This window comes from Petaurus breviceps, unplaced genomic scaffold (genome assembly GCF_028583685.1).
Source record: "Petaurus breviceps papuanus isolate PSGF00001 unplaced genomic scaffold, PetGlider_PUasm1.0 185, whole genome shotgun sequence".
Taxonomy (NCBI): domain Eukaryota; kingdom Metazoa; phylum Chordata; class Mammalia; order Diprotodontia; family Petauridae; genus Petaurus; species Petaurus breviceps.
In genome coordinates this window covers 37275808-37298981 of record NW_027185797.1, presented here as the reverse complement: position 1 = coordinate 37298981, position 23174 = coordinate 37275808, and the positions used below count along the sequence as shown (strand labels likewise).

At 49.1% G+C, this 23174-nt stretch overlaps 2 protein-coding genes across 2 annotated transcripts in view; both read right to left on the bottom strand.

Annotated features, from left to right (window-relative positions):
• LOC138161556 (sialic acid-binding Ig-like lectin 13) overlaps positions 1 to 3420 on the bottom strand; it is a 36744-nt gene extending 33324 nt beyond the window's left edge. Inside the window, exons 1-4 of the mRNA XM_069088293.1 lie at positions 3387 to 3420; positions 2943 to 3311; positions 2012 to 2296; positions 1002 to 1052 (exon numbers count right to left, since the gene is read on the bottom strand). Of these exons, the coding sequence (XP_068944394.1) occupies positions 1002 to 1052; positions 2012 to 2296; positions 2943 to 3311; positions 3387 to 3420 (739 nt within the window). The remainder of the gene's footprint in view (positions 1 to 1001; positions 1053 to 2011; positions 2297 to 2942; positions 3312 to 3386) is intronic.
• The window catches only part of LOC138161850 (sialic acid-binding Ig-like lectin 14), a 138660-nt gene extending 126044 nt beyond the window's left edge, over positions 1 to 12616 (bottom strand). Inside the window, exons 1-3 of the mRNA XM_069088859.1 lie at positions 12469 to 12616; positions 12005 to 12388; positions 11069 to 11353 (exon numbers count right to left, since the gene is read on the bottom strand). Coding sequence (XP_068944960.1) covers positions 11069 to 11353; positions 12005 to 12388; positions 12469 to 12499 — 700 coding nt within the window. The 5' untranslated portion in view covers positions 12500 to 12616. The remainder of the gene's footprint in view (positions 1 to 11068; positions 11354 to 12004; positions 12389 to 12468) is intronic.
• Between the last annotated feature and the right edge of the window lie 10558 nt (positions 12617 to 23174).

Below are 23174 nucleotides of genomic sequence, written 5' to 3'. Positions count from 1 at the left end.
CCTTCCTTCCTTCCTTCCTTCCTTCCTTCCTTCCTTCCTTCCTTCTTCCCTTCCTTTATTTCTCTCTTCCTTTGTGTTATTTTCTCTTTGTGTGTCTCTCTGCGTTTCTATCTCTGTGTCTCTCTTTCTGTTTCAATGTATCATTTAGGGGGAAAGTAATATGAAAGACAGAAACAACAAAACAAGTTCTCAGGAGACTGCAACACGTGCACAGTGAGCCTTGGAATCTTCTTCTCTATGAGCCCAATGTACCTGTCCCCAGCTTCCAGTTCCCCCACACCCAGCAGCCCTGTGGCCTCAAGGCAAACACTGTACTAGCCCTGACTGAGCCCTGACTAGCTCAGCCTGGATGACCAGACTCCTTCCCGCACTGCCAGCAGCCCCCAGACCTGTCCCCCATAGTCTCTTCCTACACAAGCCCCTCAGACCCTCCAGATCAGCTCTGAAGCCAAAATCAGTGTACCAGGGAGCAAGGCCTCCCCATCTGGCCTGGACTGTAGATAGCCAGGTCAGCTTCCCCAAGAGGGAAACCTTGAGAGGTCCAGTGGACAGAGCCCTGCCCTGGGAACTGGACCCCAGGGAGGGACTTCTCCCTCTCAGCCCAAGCCTGGTGCAGTGGAGAGGTCACTACCGTGAGACTCCACATTTAGAGGTCACATCTCTCTGGTGCTGGGGCCCTGTGGGAACTAGGTCAGGCCCTCCTCACAGCTTTGAGTGTCAGCTTTCTCATCAGGAAAATGGGGATGAGAACTTTCCCTCTCCCCATCTCATGGGACTGTGGGGAGGAAAGTGGTTTCTAGCCCTTAAAGTAATGAATAAATGGGAGCCGATGTCATTCTAAGAGGAGGGGCAGCCCAGGACAAAGAGAAGCTGGGCCTGGAGATGGGGAGTCTCTGCCTCTCTTGTCTCCCTCCTCCCCCTGACATCCATGCCCACCCTCAGAGTAGAAGCTGCAGCACATGGGACCCCTCCCTGCCCTCACCCTGGGGCTTTGTTAATACCTGTTGTCCTGCTATGCTGGACCACAGTGACGGACACATTCTGCACAGCATCTGCAACAGAAGGACCAGGCTGGCTGTGGCTGGGGCTCTCTGCCCAGCCCAGCATCAGGCAGGGAAGAGATTCAATTCCAGAACCACAGAACATCAGGGTGGGAGGGAGTTCAGAGGCCATCCAGGCTAACCCTACCTGACTGACATTGGCACATGAAAGCACAGAGACTGAGAGAGAGACAAAATAGGAAACCCCAGCCTGTGTCTGTGCTGGTACATCTGCAAGCACCCTCCCACAGCCAGGATGGCCTGCTATCAAAGGTTCTTTGATCTGCTTTGCTAAAGGAAAGAAAACTATTAAAGGAGTCAACAATCAAACTTTCATTATAGATAAGGACAGAATACAAGCAGAGAAGTTGGCACAGAGATTAAACAGACAGAGCTCCCACTGTCTGAACAAAGCACTTATAACCGCCTACATTCACCACCAGATCGTGAGTAAACAAACCTCTGAGAAGGTGGGAGGCCCTTAACCTATGGCTACTCAGAGGCCCATCCAGGGAAGTGAAAATGTCCTTCTCAGAAGGGAGCTCCCAAAACGAAATGCCAGCCTCCCAGAGTATCTAGTTTTCACCTAATAGGCTCAGAGCCAGAAGGCGGCAAAGCCCTCTTGGCCCAGTGTTTAATTTACTTAGTGCCACAAGGTATGAAAGCCTTCCTACAAGCAGCCTCCCCTAACAATCCTACCCCTAAGGAAGCTCTTCCTCCCCTAGTCAGCTCTGAGTGACTCAGAATGAGTCAGAGCATGACTGAACACTTGAGGCCACATAGGTCTGTTAAAGGATGGGAAAGATCTTCATATTCCATTGACATTACAGCTGGGAGGTAGCTTTCCCATCCATGGTGCAGGAAAAAGGCATCTGTTTCCCAGCCCTGGGCCACCACCCTGGGCTCTCAGTGCACCCCTCCCTTCTTCCCTCCCTTGGGGGGGATGCAGGCCTCCCGCCCCCAGCACTCACAGGACACATCGAGTTGGATGGTTCTGTCTGAGCTCAAACGGCCTCCAGGAAGGGTCACCTGACAGGTGAGGTTGGTGCCATGATGCTGGGGCCCAGGGATGAAGGTGACCTCTGAGGAGGGGGATGGCCCAGAGCTTTGTGGCATGGAGGAGAGGGCAGTCCCCATCCAGGAGAATGTGAGGGGCCTGTTTTCCCCACAGGCCCAAGGAAATGTACACTTCAGAGTCACTGGGCTCCCCGACTCCAGCACCTCTGGAATAGAGATGTCTGGTTTCTGGATCAAGTCTGGAGAGGAGAGAGACAGTGAGCCCTGGGCTGGAGAGGGGAATTAGGCCTCAAGTGTCCTTCCAGAGTCTGGTACCTCCCCCACCCATAAGGTCCCTGCTATGTTCCCCTCATAGTATGACCCCAATCAGGGCCCTGCTCCTCACCAGCCTTCTGGGCATCCCCTGTCATCCTCAGGCACCAAGTCACTCACAAATTATAGGTCAAGAGGAAGTTTCATTAAAAGCAGGAGAGAACAAGCCCTTCATTTGACATTAGGTGAAGCTGAGTCCAGAGAGGAAGGGGAAAATTATAGGATCAAATGCTCCAAAGAGATTTAGTCAGAAATCTGGGATTTGAATCCACTTCCTCTGACAGCAGCTCCAGAATTCTCTCCAGCACAACCATGGCCTCCCTCAGGCTTGCTTGGGGTCCTGGTTCCTCACAAAGGGTACTCCACCACCTTCCCTCCCCTTGGCAGCTCTGGAGCTTCAGGCAGGGTCTTCATCCCCTCCCCTTGGTCTGACCCTCCCCCTGAGTGGGTTCCCAACCTGTCCTCCTGTTCTCTCACCCTCCCACAGGGAGTTTCAGGGTCTCCAAGTCCAGCCCATTCCCCAGACCTCCCTGCCTTATATACTGAGAGCCTCCCAGGAGAGGAGCATCTTACCTGTCACCTGCACATGAAGTGGTTCTTTTCGGTAACTATATCTATCATGCTCATACTCAAAACGGAAGAAGTAGCTTCCCCTGTCCCAGAACTTGGCATCTGTGATGGTCAGAGAGCAATTCTTCATCCTGGGATCCCCAAGGAGATGGAATCTCCCCTGGGCTTCCTCTTCTACACTCCGAGATGGGTCATTGGTAGCCACGGGCTTGTCATATAAAACATCAGTCCCTTCTCTGAACCAAAAACCATGAACCGTCTTGTGGCCATTGTCTGATAGTCCATAGTGTTCGAAGGCACAGGGGACATGGGCACACATCCCCTCCTGCACTGTCACCAAGGGCTGCACCTCCACTCTCTGGCACAGGGACCCTGAGGGCAGACAGAGGCCTGGTCAGCATCTTCTCACCCCTCAGACCAGCCTCCCTCTGCCCCAGCCACACTCACCCTCCCAGAGCAGGGGCAGCAGCAGCAGCAGCATCTAGACACAGGACAGAGGCACGTTCTGTGGGGAGCTGTGTCACTCCCTGAACACCATGGCTCCCTCTGGACATCTGTGTCAGGCTCAGGACAAAGAGGAAGATGAAAGAGGAAGCCCTTGTGTGGAGAGAGGGAAGATCTTCCTCAGGAGAGGAAGCCCTGTCCTCTTCCCCCAGTGGGCTCCTGGGCTCCTTAGCTGGGCTCACTGGGGAGGGGCCTTCTGTCTGTGGCCAGCTCCAGGGACAGGCAGGACTCAGGGGCAGGGAGAGGACAGATCTGCTGCACAGGCTGGGCCCTGGATGGTGTAGGAAACAGCCTGTCTATGTGGGTGACAGGGGGCAGTGCCCAGGGCCTGGCCCAGAGCAGGGGCTGCCCTTCAACCACTGCTACCCCCGTCCTGTGCAGGCTGCCCTGGGATCAGGAGTAGCTGAGCTGAAATCCGGCCTCAGGCTTTTCCTGCTGGCCTTTCTCCTGTCTGAGCTTCAGTTTTCCTTTCTGTAAAATAGGGACAGTAACAGCTCCTCCCTCTCAGTCTTGTTGTGTGGATCAGATAGGATATTTACCAAGTGCTTTGCAGACCTTGAATCACTGCACAAATGCTGGTGATTGTTGTTATTACTTTGCCCTCCTTTAAGATCTCTCTAATGCAGCTACACTGACCAGCTTAGGCATGGCATTCCATCTCCCATGTCCAGGCCTTTGCCCTGGCTGTGCCCCCTGCAGGGCTTTCAGGCCTCCTTTCCTTTTCCCTGTCTTGAACCAAATCTCAGCTCCAATGCCATCTCCTGCTTTCCCTTTCTTTTTTTTCTCCTTCTCTCTTTTAGGTACCTGGTTACTGACATGATGTCATCCTGAAAAGACTGAATGTTCCTGGCTTCAGAGGATCCTGAGGAGAGACAGACAGTATTCCCTGTAATAGATTTGTCAGGCACAGAGGTGGTCAGCCCAGAAAGAAGGAGGGCATTTAAGAATATGATTCAGGGTGGGGGGGGCTCACTTTGAGAAGTGTTATGTGATTTGACTGAATGAGACTCTGGGCAGCTGTCGAGTCCCCCGGCTTTGAAAATCCAGATGTTGGTGCTTCCCTCTCTGGTACTGACTAGGTATGGATGTAATGATCAGACAGTGGGAAGCCTGTCTGCTGATCTGTTTCTCTGTCTTCTTGTAACTTCTGCTTGTAACCTCTTGTAATGGTGATGTAATTTTGAATTTGAAGATCCCTTTGTGTTGGCAAAAGTAGCAGGTACTTAGCACTTTGTAACTGATCAAGCCTCTGTTGGGGAAACGGAAGGTATGAACTCCTGTCTCCTGTTACTGATGTAACAGGAAGGGGTTGGCTGAAACCGGCTGTGTGTATATGAGGAAAAGCCCCAGAAAGACACAGTCAGAATTTCCTTGAGACCGAGATCTGGTGGCAGAACAGCTACAGAAGAATGGAGAACTGAGTCCTGAGAACTTGTGGTGGTGGATCTTCTTCTGAACAGGAGCCCAGGAGCCCAGAGCCCAGGAGCCAGGAGCCCAGGTGACTGAAGCATGATCAGGATGCTGAGACTTTGCTTGTTTGTGTGTTGGTTGAGCCTTGAATTCCCTGGAGCAGAAATGGTGAAGGATCTGACATGGACCAGACCCTGTGAACACCAGTGTGGAGCAGGACCTCCCCAGAAAGCTGGACAAGGAACTGGGAGCCGTCTGCTATTGAATCTAGGTAGAATTTGGGACCATGGAAGGGGATCCAGGGAATCTGAGAACAGGCCCCAAGTCAAGATGAAAAGACCTCTCCTTGGGTACTGAGTAATTATGGAATGATAGTTTAATAGTGACCTAAGGGGTGGAGGGTTTTGCTTATGATACTTAGTAAGACTTTGCTGAATAAGTGACTGATTGAGTTAATCAAGACTTTGCCCCAAGGGTAGAAGACTTTGACTATGTACTTTGAGACTACTGATACGTGATTGATTGAGTTAACTTAAGAGTGACTATTTTACTTTGAGACTATGTTATGAATATTATATTGTGATTTTCTGTGATAAGTTGAAATATGGTGAATGCTGTATTTTGAATTATGCTGTACCTTGATTTTCCATGGATGTTTTGCTTTTGTTATGGAATAGAGTGATCACTATACTAAGTAAACAGAACCTTAAAAAAGCTGTTCACAGTAGCATTCTTCTGGAAACCTTCTGTGCATGGCATTACATCTCTGTATACTCTGAAGTTCGGGGTGTTGACGTTTTCCCCTAAACTAGGTAAATGATATGTTTGATTGATTAAAGTAAGATTGTTAACGCCCCTCCCCCAAAAAGAATATGATTCTGAAGACACCAAGGGAACAAAAATGGGATTTATCTGAAAGGACAAATGTACATGAAAATGGAGATTTAAGAATAAATAAAAGAAATGTACAGAAGATATGAGCAAGGCTGGGGAAGAGAGTGAATGAGTGTGCACCATACTATAAAAGGAGCTGGGACTGCTCAGGGTCAGAGGGAGCAGAAGGTGGGGAGGGGTCTCCTAGCTCTGATGATCCATGTTCTAAGCTTTCTTCCAGTGCTGAAGCTGGAGGAAGAGCCAGGGACTGAGCACTGATGTAGAGACTTAAGTCAAGACTCAGCCCTGCAGTGTGACCCTGGATCTATGGACTTTTCAACATTTTTTTGGTTGTTTTATTTCTATGGCATGAAATTAAGGCTGTCCTATGTCAAGTATGCTTTATCCCCTTTGGTGCTTGCACAAAAATCATTGGCAATCTTTTACTCCCATATGCAATGACCTAGAAATGAGCTGATTCTGAACTTCCTCCTGAACATTTCATGGAGATAAAACACAGAAAACAAGTGCCTGGGGAGGAGCTTGGCCAGGCCTGGGCTCGGCTTCGTGGCTTCAAGGCTTGGGTTTGTGGGCTGGGAGTCTGAAGAGGCCCCTCAGTCTCCTCTCCCTCCGGAGGGCAGAGGGCCCCCCTCCTCCCGCCGCTGCCTTTACAGAAGACAGAAAGTGCCCCCTCAGCTCCCTCCCCTCTGCATCTGCTGCCCTGCCTGCTTATCCAGGGACCCCCTTCGACAGAGCCTGCTATGGAGGTGTTGGGAACCCCTGATTAAAGCCAGTGGGGCTCTAGGCATGCTACCCACAACCCTGGGAAATCTTTGTATGAGCCAGGAACCTTCCCCACTTGGCAAGTCTGAGAAGTGATGCCTGGGGGACCTGAGGGGTTTCACAGGGAGTGATGGGGGTGGGTAAACTGAGCCCATGAAGAACAGAAGAGGCGTTCTACCATCTAGTGGAAAAGATGGAAAACAGCAGGGGATCTGGAAGGAGCAGGACCTCTTCCTCCCTGCACCCAAATAAGAAACACACATGCACTTATGGCACCAGGGGAGAGGGGGAGGCAGTACTCAGAACCCTGGCGACCATTATTACCCAGCTGGAGGGAATAGTAAGTGTCAAGTCCAACCTTCTCATTTCAGATGAGGAAACTGAGGACAAGGAACAGGACCAAATGATTTATCCAAAGTCATCCTGAGAGAAAATAGCACAAAAAAACGGAACCTTCCATCTGGGATGGCCCTGGGTGCTCTGTGAACAGCTGAAGGTGCTCTCCCGGCCCGAGGCCAGGGCTGCTGGGGCTTTGGAGCATCCTAGGTAGCGGGTCCAGGCTTACAGACATCCTCCCTGCCTCCCTTCATCCTCAGGACTGCCCTCTCTATCCCCCAGTGAGGGGCCAGGAGAGCAGGTTCAGCCATGGGAGCTGGGCAGGTCTGTCCTGCCAGGGGCCCTGTATCCGCTGACCTCTCCCAAGCTGGCCCTAGACCCTGGCTCCTGTCCTCCAGCCCCAGAGCCCCCAGGGCAGCCCACCCTGTTTCAGAAGGAACAGGGACCTTCCTTCTCTGCACACTCACCCCCTTGGTTCCTCTCCAAACACCAATTTCCTGTTCCACCTTCCCTTACTCCAAGCCAAGGATGGAAGGACAGAGAGTCTGAGGCCTGGGGGTGACAGTGCCCAAGGAGCTCTGCCCTCCCCTCTTCCTCAGGAGTGTGGCTCCCCAATCCCACCCAGGGCTATGGGGAGGGAGAGGGTGAGTGAAGGCAGATGGAGGGGGCTTAGGAGTCGGAACAGAGATGGGCTGGGGGCCTCAGGGGCTCCCCCTTGGAGTGTCTATAGCAGGGAGAGCCAGGCTGCAGAGCCTGGGGGAGACCCTTGATGTGGGCTTTTCACCTGGGCATTAGAGGGGAATTTAGGAGTCTGGACTGGGGCTGGGCTGGGGGCAGGAAGGTGGTGCTGGCCCAGCTTCAGCTCCACTGAACAGCCCTGCATTGAGCACCTCCTGCACCCAAGCCTCCTCAGCCCCAGGGTTTAGATAGGACCCAGGTCCTGCCCTCAGGGAGGGCACAGTCTGGCAGGGGGTTACCCCCTCCCACAGAGCTCTGGGATGGGCCAACTCACAGCGTGACAAAGGTCTCAGAGATGGGCAAATGAAGGGCCTTGGGAGGTGGCAGAGATGGACCTTTGTCCAGGTCAGGGGGAGCCCAGGGGACTCTGCTTAAGCCTGTCATGACAACTCACCTTTCTATAGCTAAGGCTGAGGATGCAAGAAACAGAACTTGTCCCAGTGAAGCTTCATAGAAACCCAGGGAGGGAGGCCCTTGGGGAACTCTCTTTATCTTTTATAAATGAATAAAATGAAACTTTAAGAAATGAGACATTAACAATTTATTAGCCTGTTGCGACCTTGGAGGAGGGTCCCACAGCTGACCTGTGAAGCCCTGCTCCCAGGCAGGGACGAGCCCTCTCACCCTAGACCACAGCCCAAGGCCCAGCTCAGTAGGTCAGCAGGCCTGGGGATGGGCCTCCAGGGGGAAAGGGTCTGAGGACCTGAGCTGGGAGAGAGGAGGCAGAAAGGGCAGGCCAGGAGGAGGCCAGCCTGGCTGGGGCAGCTTGGGAAGGCTCCAGGCCCATGGAGTCGCAGATGAGAAACATGGCAGCCCCATGAGCTAACTCCATCCCAGGATGCTGGAAAAGGGGCCCTGGGCCTGGAATGAAGGGGGGGACAGTCCAGCTGGCCTGGCTCTGATACACCACATGGGAGCTGGGATCACTTCTGGGCACCAGGTTCAGGAAGGACAGTTTCCCTCTGGGGCTCATTGAGAGGAGGGAGCCCAGGTAGGGAAAGGCCTTGAGATCATGCCGTGGGCCAATCAGGGGAAGGGCCTGGGGCTGTTCAGAGGGAGAAGAGGAGACCCAGGGGGGTCCTGAGAACCGTCTTCTAGTCCTGGAGGTTGGTCCTGTAGCTGGAGGGACAGACTTGACTTGCTGGGTCCCTGAGGGCAGACCTGGGGCCATTGAGTGGAAGGGGCAGGAGGCAGGTCTGGGCTGGGTTCAAGGCCAGGAGAGCTGTCCCATAGATGACTAGGCCCCTTCTGGAGCTGGTGGCTGCTCCCTCCCTAGGGGCTTCCTGTTGGAGGAACAGAAACAGTGATGGACACAGGTGTAAGAGCCAGGTGCTTATGGTTGGCTCCCCAAGGGTGGGGAGTCAGAAGTGACCACAGAAACCATTTCTGGGAAGAAGAGTGAAGAGAGGATTGGAGCAGTAAGATAGGGGCATGAGATGTCATGGGTTTGTGGGTCAGAGGGCAGACACACTCACCTGGTGTAATAAAGCCAGGTGAGGCCATAGGTGAGGAGAAAGCCGGCCCCCATGAGGGCTCCCCTGAGCAGTGTGAGCATCAGGGGCCAAGAGCTGTGCTCCTGGGCAGAGAAGCCTGTGGTAGAGAGAGATGGGGGCTGGTTAGAGGGGGCTTACTGTCCCCTAGGCCTCAGTTCTTACCCTTCAGTCTCACTCCCTCTAAGAACCCCAGTGGCCCCTTTAGTTCCCAAGACCCAGGGCTGCCAGGCTCTTCTCCAGGGGTGGGACACAAAGCCCAGCCCAGTGGGCACAGGGCTGGGATCCAGGCTCTGATAACTGCCTTCCACATCTCTTCCTGCCTGGTTCTAGCAGTTGCTGTGTGCCCAAATTCCCCTAGACTAGGTTAGTGGATTAGGGGACCCTGAAAACAGAGTATCCTGGGGTGTCAGCAAACCTTGAGGGAATCCCCAGTCTGTTATCTCCTTGGGGAAAGGATGGAGACATGAAGCCTGGTGTGTTACAAGCTCCAGTCTCCTGGCTCAGACTCCTGACTCCTACACTAGGCTCTGCACAGGACCGTCTCTCTGGCCTTTCTCAGTAGCCCCTGATACCTCTCAGCTGGCAGGCAGCTTTTCCTGCCCTGACTCAGGAAAAAGTGGTCTCCACTTGCCCCTTCCTTCCTTCCTTCCTTCCTTCCTTCCTTCCTTCCTTCCTTCCTTCCTTCCTTCCTCCCTTGTTTCCTTTATTATTTCTCCCTTTCTTTCATTGTACTAATTAATTTAAACAGCATTAAAAAATAAAATAAACATGTTCTCAGGGGACGGAAATGGCCACACCATGAGCCTGGGAATCTTCTATCATGGGAGCCCAATGTTACCACCATTAGGATCCAGTTCCCCACACCCAGCAGCCCTGTGGCCACAAGGCAGACACTGCACCTGCCCTGACTGAGGCTAAAGGCTCAGCCTGTATGGCCAGGCTCCTGTCCCCTCCTGGCAGCAGCACCCACACCCATCCCCCACAGCCTCTTCCTACAGAAGCCCCTCAGACCCCCTAGATCAGCCCAGAAACCACAATCACTACCCCAGGGAGCAAGGCCTCCCCATCTGACCTGGATTGTAGACATGCAGTTCTGTTGGCAGCTTCCCCAAGAGGGAAACTTTGAGAGGTCCAGTGGACAGAGCCCTGCCCTGGGAACCTGAACCCAAGCCCAAGGTGAGACTTGTCCCTCTCAGCCCAAGCCTGGTGCAGTGGGGAGGTCACTACCTTTAGACTCTACATTTTGAGTTCATACTTCTCAGACTCTGGGGACCTTGTGGGAACTTGGTCAGCCCTCCTCACAGCTCTGCATCTCTGCTTTCTCATCTGGAAAGTGGGTATAAGAACTCTCCCACTCCCGATCTCATGGGGCTGTGGGGAGGAAAGTGGTTTCTAGCTCTTAAAGTCATGAGTAAATGGGACCTAATGTCATTCCAAGAGGAGGGTCAGCCCAGGACAAAGAGAACCTGGGCCTGCAGAGGGAAAGGCCCTGTCTCCCCTGTCTCCTTCCTTCCCCTGACATCCATGCCCACCCTCAGAGTAGCAGCTGAAGCACCCAGGTGCCCTCCCTGCCCTCACCCTGTGGCTCTGCTATACCTGGTGTCCTGTTGTCCTGGGCCATGGTGATAGTCACATTCTGCACAGCATCTGCAACAGAAGGACCAGGCTGGCTGGGGCTGGGGCTCACTGCCCAGCCCAGCATCAGGCAGGGAACAGACTAAATTCCAGAATCACAGAACATCAGGGTGGGAGGGAGCCCAGAGGCCATCTAGGCTAAACTTACCTGACTGACATTGGCACATGAAAGCACAGAAACTGAGAGAAAAAATAGGAAACCCCAGCCTGTGTCTCTGCTGGGAGGCAGCTTTCCCTGCCCTGCCCAGGAGAAAAAGCATCTGGTTTCCCAGCCCTGGGCCACCACCCTGGCTCTTAATGCACCCCTCCCTCACCCCCTCACTTGGCGGATTCAGGCCTCCTCCCCCCAGCACTCACAGGACACATTGAGTTGGATGGTTCTCTCTGAGCTCAAACGGCCTCCAGGAAGGGTCACCTTACAGGTGAGGTTGGTGCCATGATGCTGGGGCCCAGGGATGAAGGAGACCTCTGAGGAGGGGGATGGCCCAGAGCTTTGTGGCTTGGAGGAGAGGGCAGCCCCCATCCAGGAGAATGTGAGGGGCCTGTTTTCCCCACAGGCCCAAGGAAATGTACACTTCAGAGTCACTGGGCTCCCCGACTCCAGCACCTCTGGAATAGAGATGTCTGGTTTCTGGATCAAGTCTGGAGAGGAGAGAGACAGTGAGCCCTGGGCTGGGGAGGAATTAGGCCTCAAGTGTCCTCCCAGATGCTGGTACCTCCCCCACCCCTAAGGTCCCTACTGTGTTCTCATCATAGTATGACCCCAATCAGGGCCCTGCCCCTTACCAGCCTTCTGGGCATCCTCTCCTATCTTCCTGACCTCTTCAATGACCATGAGTTTACATAGAAAACCCATTAGAGAAAATACAGTCCAACCCTAAGATATTACAGCTGGATAAACTGAGGCCCTGAGAGGTGCAGTTATATGCTAATTGTCCCACAGGCCAGAAGTAGTCAATCATGGGTTTGAGTCCACTTCTCTGGGAGCTGCCAATCCATTGCTTTTTCTATCCACACCGCAGCCCTTCTCAGCTTTGCCGAGGGTTGTGCTTCCTCATAGAGAGGACCCCACTGTCTTCCCTTCCATTCCAGTCTGTGGGGTCTGGAGCATGGCTTCTACATCCTCTCTGGCCTTCCCCATTCTCCATGAGTGCTTTGCCCTGTATATTCCCTTCTCCCTTTGTTGCTTCCTCCACTTGGGCCTCTGAGTCTGAGGAGCCTCCCAGGCCTGTCTTCCCCTGAGGCTCAGCTGCCTCCTGCCCTGGGGGCCTCTCCTGGCAGGTGCTTCCTAACCTGTCACATTCACATCAACCATAAGTTTCAGGTGAGTCCTGTTCACTTGTCCCCTTGTCTCCATCCAGAAATAAAACTGCCCACTGTCATCTTTCCTGGCTTCTGGGATGCTCAGGGAGCAGTTGGCCATCCCAGGATTCCCTAGGAGGTGGAATCGGTCCCGGAATTCTGCTTCTACCTCCCGGTCCAGGTCATTTGTGGACACAAGCTTGTCATGTTGTTTGGACGTCCCTTTCCTAAACCAGTAGCCATGGGCTGGGGAGATATTGGGCGTGCGTCCCAAACGAGAGGAGATATTGCAGGGTACCCGGGCACACATCCCCTCCAGCACAGTCACTGCAGGCTGCCTCTGGACCTCATATCTTGCAATCTGGCACAGAGACCCTGGGGGTAGAAGGAACCTGGATCAGTATCTCCAACCTCTCCTCCTCCCCTTGTCTCCTCTGTGATCCACTCCCACTCACCTTCCCAGATTAAGGCCAGCAGTAGCAGCATCCCCGGCACAGGAGAGAGCCAGGCCTCAGATGTGTCTACCCGCTTCTTGCTTTCTTCGCTCCAGCTCTCCCCATTGTCAGAGCAAAGGGGAAGTTGAAACAGGAAACTGGTGTGTGAAAACAGGGAAATTGCTAATTTCACAAGAGGAACAAGTTTGCTCCAGCCCAGACTGACCTGTGTTCAGTGAGGCAGGATCTCCTCTCTTGGGCCAGCTCAAGGAACATTCAAAATTCACCAATGGGAAAGCCAGATCTCCTACAAAGGCTGAGGTTGTGGGTGTTTCATGGAATAGAATGTTTATATAACAGATAGGGGTTCTGAGGTGGGTGCTTTCAAGTTCTGAAGACACAAAGAAACAATTTCCATGAGGAAGGAAGAGGGGATGTCTCATCTAAAGAAACCAAGGATACCAGCCAGCTTAGGTCTGAAAGACATGTGTGGTAAATGAAAGCAAGCTCTCTCTCTCTCTCTCTCTCTCTCTCTCTCCTTCCCCCTCTCTTACTCCCTTGACCCTTTGTCTCTCCTTTTTCTTCTCCCTCTCTTTTCTTCTTCCCCTCCTTCCTTTCCTCTTCCTCCCTTCCCAGAGTAAATGATCTCATAATGGAGACAGCCAACGAGGCCAACATCACAGACCCTGTTGGCCGACCTACTAGGTGAGCTGCCCTCCCCCTTCCCCAAAGCAAGGACCACAAACTTCTGGATGCTGTGCATGAACCAACCATCCAGCCTGAAGCATCTCAAAATGAATGTGTCAGCAAACATTAGTAGAGACCTGGAATGATTAAAACAGAAAGATTCAGCCTATTAGCCTCAGCAAGATCACATCACTTTAATGGAGGAGGAAATAGCAGCCCCTGAGGAGTAGGCTGCCTGCAAGTTGGCCAGCCCACAAAAAAACCACAAAGACTTTCTTCACCCACAAGTATGTTTCATGAGATCTGAAATATGTCGGACAAAACTAATCGAGCAGCTTTGCTTTGATTTCATAAAAATGAGCAATACATGGCTAATGACAAAACAGGAACATGACAAAGGCTGGAGAAGATGTGGGAAACTGTAATACTAATGCATTGTTGGTGGAGTTGTGAACTGATTCAGCCATTTTGCAGAGCAATTTGGAACTATGCCCAAAGAGCTTTAAAAATTTGCAGACCCTTTAACACAGCAACACCACTTCTAGGGCTGTGTCCCAAAGAGATCATAAAAATGGGAAAAGGACCCACATGTACAAAAATATTTATTGCCACTCTTTTTATGGTAGCCAAGAACTGGAAATTGAGGTGATGCCAATCAACTGGGGAATGATTGAACAGGTTGTGGTATATGCATGTAATGGAATACTATAGTGCTATAAGAAATGATGAGCAGGACTTCAGAAAAACCTGGAAAGACTTACATGAACTGATGCTGAGTGAAGTGAGCAGAACCAGGAGAACATTGTACACAGTAATGGCCATATTGCATGAGGACTGATTTTGATAGACTTAGCCCTTCTCAGCAATGCAAGGACCAAAAACATTTCCAAAGGACTCATGATGTAAAATGTCATCCACATCAAGAGAAAGAACTATGGAGTCAGAAATGCAGACTGAAGCAGACTTTTCTTTTTTGTTTTATTTTGTTGTTGTTTTCTTTCTCATGGTTTCCCCCATTCATTATAATTCTTCTATGTGACAAGACTGTAGTGGCAAGCACACCAGCATCCCTAGGGTTGATGCCAACACAGGTTCTTAGATCTGCTTTGTTAAAGGAAAGCAACTCAAAATGGGTTAACAAGCTTACTTTAATCAGTCAAACATATATCGTTTACCTCGGTCAGGGGAAAAAGGTCAGAACTTCAGAATATACAGACAGAATTATCAAGACAGAAACAGATCAAGTAGACAGATTTCCAAACTGTCCAACCATTACATCCATACCAAACATCTGGGTTTCAAAGCCGGGGGCTCTGGACAACGACTTTCCAGAGTTTCATCTGATCAAATCACAGAACACTTCTCAAAGTGAGCCCCAATACAAAGCCTCACATCAGGGCTTATATAGCCTTCTCCTGGCTCAGAGAATGTAACAAACTTTTTGACCCACTGGCCAATCAAAAAATATCTACTGAAAAACAAGCCTCCTACCCCAGGCTCCAGGTGCACTTTGGCCTAAGGGCAGGGAAGATCTTAAAAATTTACATTCCCATTACACAAGACTAATGTGAAAATGTGTGTAATATGAATGTATGTGTAGAGCCCATATCAGATTGCAGGTCATCTTGTTGAGGGAGAGGGGAGGAAGGGGGAGAAAATAAGAGCTCTGGCCCCAGAGTCAGGATACCCGGGATTGTTTCCGGCCTCAGATACTTAACACCCACACAAAATATAACTGGCCGTGTAACCTTGAGCAAGTTACTTAACCCCAAATGCTTTAAAAAAAAAAAAAAAAACTTATGGAAGTGAATGTTGAAAACTAAAAATAAACTAAAATAAATAAATGAATGAATGAATAAACAAATAAATGAATGAATAACTGAAATGAGCAATACAGCTGACAGCAGAAGGATCCCAGCCCCAAGCTCTGGTTGGATATTATGACTTTGGCTGTCCTTGTATGGTTTTCTAAAACTGTATTTCTCTGAACTTCACATAGTTCCCTGACTTTTACATGTTGAACTGGGAGCAAGCAGGGGATATCTGTGCATGCTCTGAATAATCCATGAAAAGAGGTGAATCTAAGCATTTAGGCCTTCTTCCTCACTACCCCCATCCCCTCATTAGTTAATTGGGAGGCAATGTCAAAGGCAATTAAGTAGAAAGAGCCTTGCAGGTCTTTTTGGAAGGAAGGAAGGAAGGAAGGAAGGAAGGAAGGAAGGAAGGAAGGAAGGAAGGAAGGAAGGAAGGAAGGAAGGAAGGAAGGAAGGAAGGAAGGGAGGGAGGAAGGAAATAAGCACTTACTAAGTGCCTGCTATATGCCAGGGCAGCTAGGTGGTGCAGTGGATAGAACAGCAGGCTTGGAATCAAGAAGACTCATTTTCTTGAGTTCAAATCTGGCCTCAGACACTTCGTAGTTGTGTGACATTGGGCAAGTCACTTAACCCTCTTTGCCTCAGTTTCCTCATCTGTAAAATGACCTGAAGAAGGAATGGCAAAGCACTCCAATATCTCTGCCAAAAAATGGGGACACAAAAATTCACACACAACTAAATAACAATTCTGTGCCAAGCATTGTTCAAAGCTTAAAAATATTAACTCATTCAGTCCTCAGAAAACCCCTGGGAGGTGGGTGGTGTTGTCACGTTCATTTTACAGATAAGGAAACTGAGGTAAACAGTGGAGAAGTGACTGGTCCAGGATCACAAAGCTAGAAAGAGTCTGAGGCCAGATTCAGCTCCTTGAAGACAGATGCTGTCTCACTTCTCTATTTCTATGTCCAGTGCTTTTCACCATGCATGGCTCATGGTGAGTCCTTGGTACATTCACCATGAAGAAAGGGAGTGGTACATTGAAGAAGGCCTAATGTCCTTTTGAAAACTAAAAAAAGCAAAGATAATGGACTTTGTGGTCTATTGACCAACTAAAGCTCAACTTTGCCTTCTGACAATATTCTAGAATGTGGAATTAAAGAAGTTGCATTGGGATCAGGCATATATGCACAGACCCTCTCAGTTTGCTCAGCTGCTGCAAGCTTCTCATGTGGGAGGTCTGGGAAGATGGTTTGCAGTAGCATGGTGATGACAAATGGGGCAGTGGGCTTTGGACAGACTGCAGAGCATGTGTGGTCACTCTGTAACTAGTTTTAAACACTTTGGTTGGGAGGAGCCTTTTCTGATTGACTACAGAGTCTGATTGTTGGGGTCTCTTGAAAAGACCTGAAGTAGCTTTGGCCCCCCCTTTGCTTCATTGACATCTTAGGGAGTTGATGGTATCTGGTGAATGACCATGTGGTGGAAAGCAAGATGAACCAGGAGAACATTACGTATGGTAACAGTAATATTGGAATGATGATCAAGTAAGAACACTTAACTACTCTGATCAAGACAAGGCCCCAGCACAATCCAAAGGACTCATGATGAAAAATGCTATTTGCCCCCAGATGGAGAACTGATGGACTCTGGGCACAGAATGAAGTATATTTTTTTCTCTTTATTTTTCTTGCCTTTTTTTGAGCCTGGCTAATATGGGACTATGTTTTGCATGACTGTGATAGTAATGGCAATTAAAGATTCCCCTGTATTGGCTTGGTTTTCAAATTGATTGTGTTAAAACCCAGAGCTTGTTAATCCCACCTGTGGGATGGACTTGTTGATGTGAAAAGAAAGTCCTGAACTGGGAGGAGCTGGTGACGTAGATTTGGAGAGACAAGAGAGAGGCGGAAGATCTTTTTGGAAGCAGCACCTCGTGGAGAGAGAGAGAGAGACTAAGAGAATTGCTGGTGGCCGCTTTGAATTGCCCTGGACTTTTGAGACCTGCCCCCTGAGCTGCCAAGGACTGAGGAGACATGGCTGTTTTGCTGGTACTTTGTCTGTCTGTTTTGATGTTATTTTGCCAGATTTGTCCACTGGTGAAAGACAGTCCTTTTGTTGAAGAAGTCCTGGAACCTGGCTGTTCACTAAGAAGCCCTGAGACTGTCCTGCAGACAGAGAGTGAATACTGTCCACTGGTGAAGGACAGTGCTGTTGTTGCAGGGGTCTGGAGACTGTCCTGCAGACAGAATGAATACTGTCCACTGGTGAAGGACAGTGCTGTTGTTGCAGGGGTCTGGGAGCCTTTCTGTTGGTTCAGAAGCCCTGAAGAAGGATTTTCTTGTTGTATGTTTACAGAAATCCTGGGAGAGGGCTTTGCTAATGTGTTCAGGGGTTCTAGGACTGTTCTACAGACAGAGGATGAATTCATGAAGGGACTGGCAATGTATCTTATGGCCTTGCTAAGCCTTGTCTCCCCAGGAACTAAGATTGCTGAGAACTTACCTCATGTCAAGATGAAGAAAAGACCTCCATCTGGGTATTAAGTGCTGTGTTTAAACTTGATGTAACTCTGGGGGTAGATTCAATTGTGATCCAGGGGTGGGGAACTTTTGACCTTATGTTTGGAAACTAATCTCCATTTGAGAAGAGGGACTTTGTGGTGGATTAAATTAAGGTATAGCCTAGGGGTGGAGAAGTATTTAGAACAGAGACTTTGTAATTGATTGAATGATTGGAAGGTCCTGGGGTGGGGTAGTCCTTGGAGATTATTTAATCATGCTTAGTAAATGCTGTATTTGGAATGATGTCATGTTTTGATCTTCTCTGTTCTTGGTTGGTCACTGAATAAAATGGACAGCACCTATGCTGGTATTTTGAACCTTGGGAAGTTGCCTTTGCTTGGCATTACATTACAATGACTTCATAGGTATAATGGGCATCCTAATTCTTGCCTTCTCAATGGAGTCAAAGGAGAGAGAAAATTTGGAACTGAAAATAAAACATTTTTAAAAAGAAAGACTATGTGGGTAAGGGCTTGGTTTTAGAGCCTTCTGACCTTCTGAAGGAGAAGTCCATCAGCATTGTGCGTCAATTCCATGGTGGCATGCTTGCCAGGGTTCTAGATAATGGACAATGCTCCTGTGCCTTTCCAGTCACCAGTGGAGGGAAACAAGGTTATGTGCTTTTCAGTCAGATCTGCCTCTTTATGACCCCTTTTAAGGTTTTCTTGGCGAAGATACTGCAGTGGTCTGCTATTTCCTTCTCCAGCTCATTTTACTTAGTGTTATGGAAGTTACAATTGTTTTCTTCATTCTGAGTAAGCCCTCCTGTTTAATTTTTAGAAACTATGGCTATCAGTCTAGCTTCCTGACCCCATCACCCTACCATTAACATAAGACCAACCTCAGCAGACTCTGCCTGTAAACCCTGCATAAACCCAGGTCCCCATGGGCTCTCTGCCTTCCATGGAGGGCACAGGTATCTCTTAAGGTATAAAGTGAGTGCATAGTAAAGACCATGGATGGAATTCGGATGTGATCTGAAAAGCAATACCTAGGAGAAAGTCTCTAGATGATACCAGATGATACATGGAAACGATGCTGAGCCATAGCTGGTTGGGGAATCAACATAGAAACTGGGATTTCCACACTTTTGCACAATGTAAAATAAATTCATTTTTAAGTCAGTCAGCTAAAGTGGATATCAATCAGTGGCAAAGTTCAGACAAAGGGAGACTAGGAGGGGGAGAAAGCCAATAGAGGAAACTGTGTTGGCCCCTCCTCTTTAGTCCAAAGGCATGACACAGAGAAGAGAGGCCCTGATGTCGCAAAATCCTTCCATTCACTTCTAACTCAAGCTCACCACAGATTCTACTGCAATTCTCCTCTTCTGTCACCAGCCCCTCATCCCTCTGTTCACAAAGATCAAGAAATGACATTTTAGTCATAATTAGATAGACAAAGGATAATTGAAAGCGGTGCAGGATTAAAGACAGATGGGGATAGCAAACAGAACTCTGGGAACAAATAATCTATTGAGGGGAAAAGTGATTACAGCACATTGGGAAGGTGTTTTTAATTCTGCCTAGAGGCAGCAAAGTTTCTCAAGTGAAAGGCAATTTCTTATAGCCCTTCAGGTTGCCTACCCATAACCTTTGCATTGATATTGAATTGTCTAAAAGGAAAACACGATTAGACAGACCTAAAACACTAATTCTCCACTTCCCCCATAGAATCCTTCCCTGTTTTCTACAACCATACTCTGCTCCCCCTTCTTCTAAAAAGATATTTTCTTTAATTCAATAAGACCTTTAATAGATATTAGCTAGGTGTATTAGCTCAAAGTGTAATCCAGGGACCCCTGGGGGTCCAGCTAAAGCCAAATCCTCATCTCTTCTTCATCTGGACCTAATTCCAAACTAAACCTCATCTTCTCCCTCGTTGATAATCCACTGCCAATGAGGGCTGAGGCAGGTCAAGGAGGAGATGAGCCCCTCATCAGGCTCAGAAGGTTCATGGGCTTGTGCAGGAGGGAAGTGAGTGGAAGGGGTAGAACAGGATTGCCCAACAGGAAGTCAAGGCTGGAAGCTGAGTGGGCAGAATGGAAGGGAAAGGGCATCCAGCTGCTCTTAATGAGGTCAAGTCAACAGACTTGGACAAACCACACTGAGGGCATGGAAAGAACTGACAGAGATTGAGGACAGCCTGACCATGACTCTGAAGGACTCCAGAGAATGGGAAGGACACCTCACAGAGCTTCAAAAAGGGGAAGAGAGTGGCGTTTCTAAAGTTAAAGACAGAGATTGTGACTTCTTCTTTTGGAAAACTCAAGAACCCATCAACAAAAGGGTGATTTGTGCACATTTACAAAGAAGGGAAGAATCAATAGGTCTCAGAGCCAGAGGAGAGCTCAGAAACCATCTAGTCCAACACCCACCTGACCAGGAGTCTCCTCTATGACTCAATGAGGAATCAGTCCACCAGCCTTTGCTTAAACAACAATAACAAAAATAACTAGCGTTTATATGGCTTTAAAGTTTGGAAAGGGCTTAAAATGTATTATCTCATTTTTCTACATAACTCCAAAAGGTAGGTCCTATTCATGTGATCACTTTACAGAGGAGGGAAACTGAGGTAGAGGGTTCAGATTTTCTTAGGGTCACACAGTTAGTCTAAAGTAGGTTAGGAACTCAAGGCTTTCTGACTCCAGTTCAGTACTCTCTCCACTGTGCTGACTGCTCAAATTTGCACAGCTCTTATTATGAGGGTGCGTGTTACTTTGATCCAAATTCAGCCTCTCTTAGACTTGCACCCATTTCTCCTCCATTTACAGCCTTGAGAAGACATCCTCCATTCTGTCCCCCTACCACGTTAAGCATCCTCTGTGCCTTCATCTGATCCTCCTAATGCCCAATGCCCAGTCCCTTCACTGTTCTGGTAAAGAATATTGTCCCACTTAATTTTCTCCCTGATGTCATGCCTTGCCCAGTAGCTATTCAGGACCCCTGTGGCTGATGATCTTCACTAATCCTAGTTCCTGACTTTTCCAAGTGCTTTGCCCCGTGCTCATTACTCTCCTGTTGCCTGTATCTTCAATGATGAAGAAGAGCTCCCAGGGTTTCAATTTGAACTCTGCCTCATTCCAGAGGAACAATGCTATTTTAACTTTTGTCTAAGGGGTCTTTGTAAGAAAAGGGAAGAAGTGTTGTTTTTTTTAAGTACCCAAAGTACAAGTCATAGCTGAGAAGTCCCTCCCATTCTTGGATGTCTTTCAAAGGGCATGGACAGGCTGTCATCAGATTCAGCTGCCTGAGTTTTCCAAGGCATAGTTTGTCCAGGTCTGTTGACTGGATGGAGTCAAATACAGAAGAGGTGGTTTTATTCTGACACAGAAAAAGGCATGCTAAGCAAATAATCCCAGCTGATTGACAAGCTAATATTCCAGCCTTACTGGGATATTTGCCAACAGTTGTTTTCCATGACTGCTTGTTAGTAGCAGCATTTCATGTCCCCTGAGCAGAGCAGTCAGCACCATGTGGGTTCTTGCTTTCCGGTGGTCTCCCTCTCTCCCTGACTGACTCTTCACTCTCCTGACTTGCCCCTATTACTGTTGCTGCTGCTACCACTGCTCCTCTGATGAACACCACCCTGCTGCTGGAGTACCCAGCAATGGGAAGATGCCAGCTGCCTTTTGAGATCTCACAAGGCCTTGTACCAAGGCAAAGAAGACACAAATGGACAACAGTTGCCCCAGGCAGCCTTGCTTTCCCTCCACAGAGCAGAGCTGAGATCAGTAGCCAGTTAAGAGTCAATATGGCTGTCAGGAAGCACTCAGAGCTCTGAAGTTCAGAAAGAAGGAAGGGAGAAGGGGAGAGAATGACCCTTCTTTCATACATCCCCGAGGAGGTACCACATCTGGAACTCTATTCCAAGGAATTCTCACCTCTGGCTTTGGAATGTATTCTTCTCTTAAGGCAGCCTAAAATCACTCTGTCACACTGCTGAATTGTGCTGAATTGGCAGGACCCTACAACCCCCAGCTGTTTTTCAGACCAGCTATAATCTAGCATAGTTCCCCCACTATGTATTTCTGAGAGTGATTTTTGTACCCAAGAATGAGACTTGGCACTGGTTTTTTTTGAAATTTTCATTTCATTAGATTTGCCTCATTTTTCCTAGATGTTTTTAGATTGTTTCCATCACCCAATATATTTGCCTCATCTGCAAATCTGATTAGCCTTTAACCCTATCATTGATAAAGATGCTCAACAGAACGGGACCAAGCACAAATTCCTGGGGCTCTCCACTAAAGGCCTCCTTACAAGCTGAATTTAAACTAGTAATAGCCACTCTTCCTGACCAGCTCCTAATCTGCTCAATACGTTATCCTTTAACCTAAATCACCCTGTCTGGTCCACCAGGTAATCATGAGAGTTGTTGGCAAATATTTGGTTAAAATCGGGGTCATTTAGGGCAAGACTTGCCTTTGCAGGGTGGAGGAAAGGAAATGAGTGTGATATAAAAACAAAGGGCTACAATAAAACTTTAAAGAAAAAAAAATCCAATCCAGGAAAATTACCTCTACAGTGTTCACCTGATCTACTAACCTTGTCAAGAGACAAAGAAGTCATATGACCTCTGACTGTTCTTAGTGGCTCTGAGTGATGATTGCTTCCTTTTCTAGATGGTCACTAGCCACCCTTTGGATAATGCTTCTGTATTCAGCAGAGTCTCAGCCTCATCAGTGATGGGACTTGTCCTGCGTGGGTATAGATCACAAGCCATTCACATCTCCAGTCTGGTGGGACTCCTGCCCATGTTTTCCCATAGAATATGTCAAATGTGCTGGCAGCCTTCCTTAGGCTTAAGAATACACAGGCATCCTGCCGTGCTGGGCTCCTGCACATGTCCAGCCCTCTTCACTTTCCCAACACATATTTCCTAGATAATATCGTATTTTTACCATTGTTTTTTGAATAAGCAGGTCCCTACTGGTAATAAGCCACAGGCTTTTTATGCCCTCTCTGCCATGTGCTCCTTTATTATTTATTCGAGTCACTTATAAGTTTGATTCTTTGGGAACTATATTGTTTGTTTCTTGATCCACAGCCATGTAGCATTCCTGAAAGTATTCGCCAACTATCCTCTACAATGCTGCAAAAATCCTGAGGTCAGGAAAGTGGGTTAGCTGATTCCAGAATGGCAGACAAGACCCACAGCTCCCCCTGCAAACACCCACCATTACAAGCCTTTGCAGAAAGTCTGTCCTCCCAGAGCTAAGAGAGTTCTGAGTCAGCCCAAGATGGGGAACCCATCTTCTTGGGGTTTAGGGGAGGTGATCATGGTTAAGTGACTTGCCCAGGGTCACACAGCTAGTAAATGTCTGAGGTTAAATTTGAACTTGGGCCCTCCTGACTCCAGGGCCAGTGTTCCATCAACTCCACCAGTAGCTGCCCCTTCTTGTAGCCTTTTCTGTCTTCTCCACACTGGCTTCCTCTTTCAACTCCTCCTTTGTCAGGGTAGGGGGGAGGGGGGCTGCAGAGGAGCTGCAGAGAAGCTCTGGGGCCTGGGAAGGAACGTGGCTCCTGGCCAAGGTCCAGAGATGAGGTCACAGCTTCTGCTGCTGGTGGTCCTGTTCTGGAGGATTGAGTAGGGTAGGGGCTGGCGGTGGGGGTGGGGGTGGAAGAGACCCGGACAGGGCAAGTGAGTGGGATAGGGGCTGCGGGGG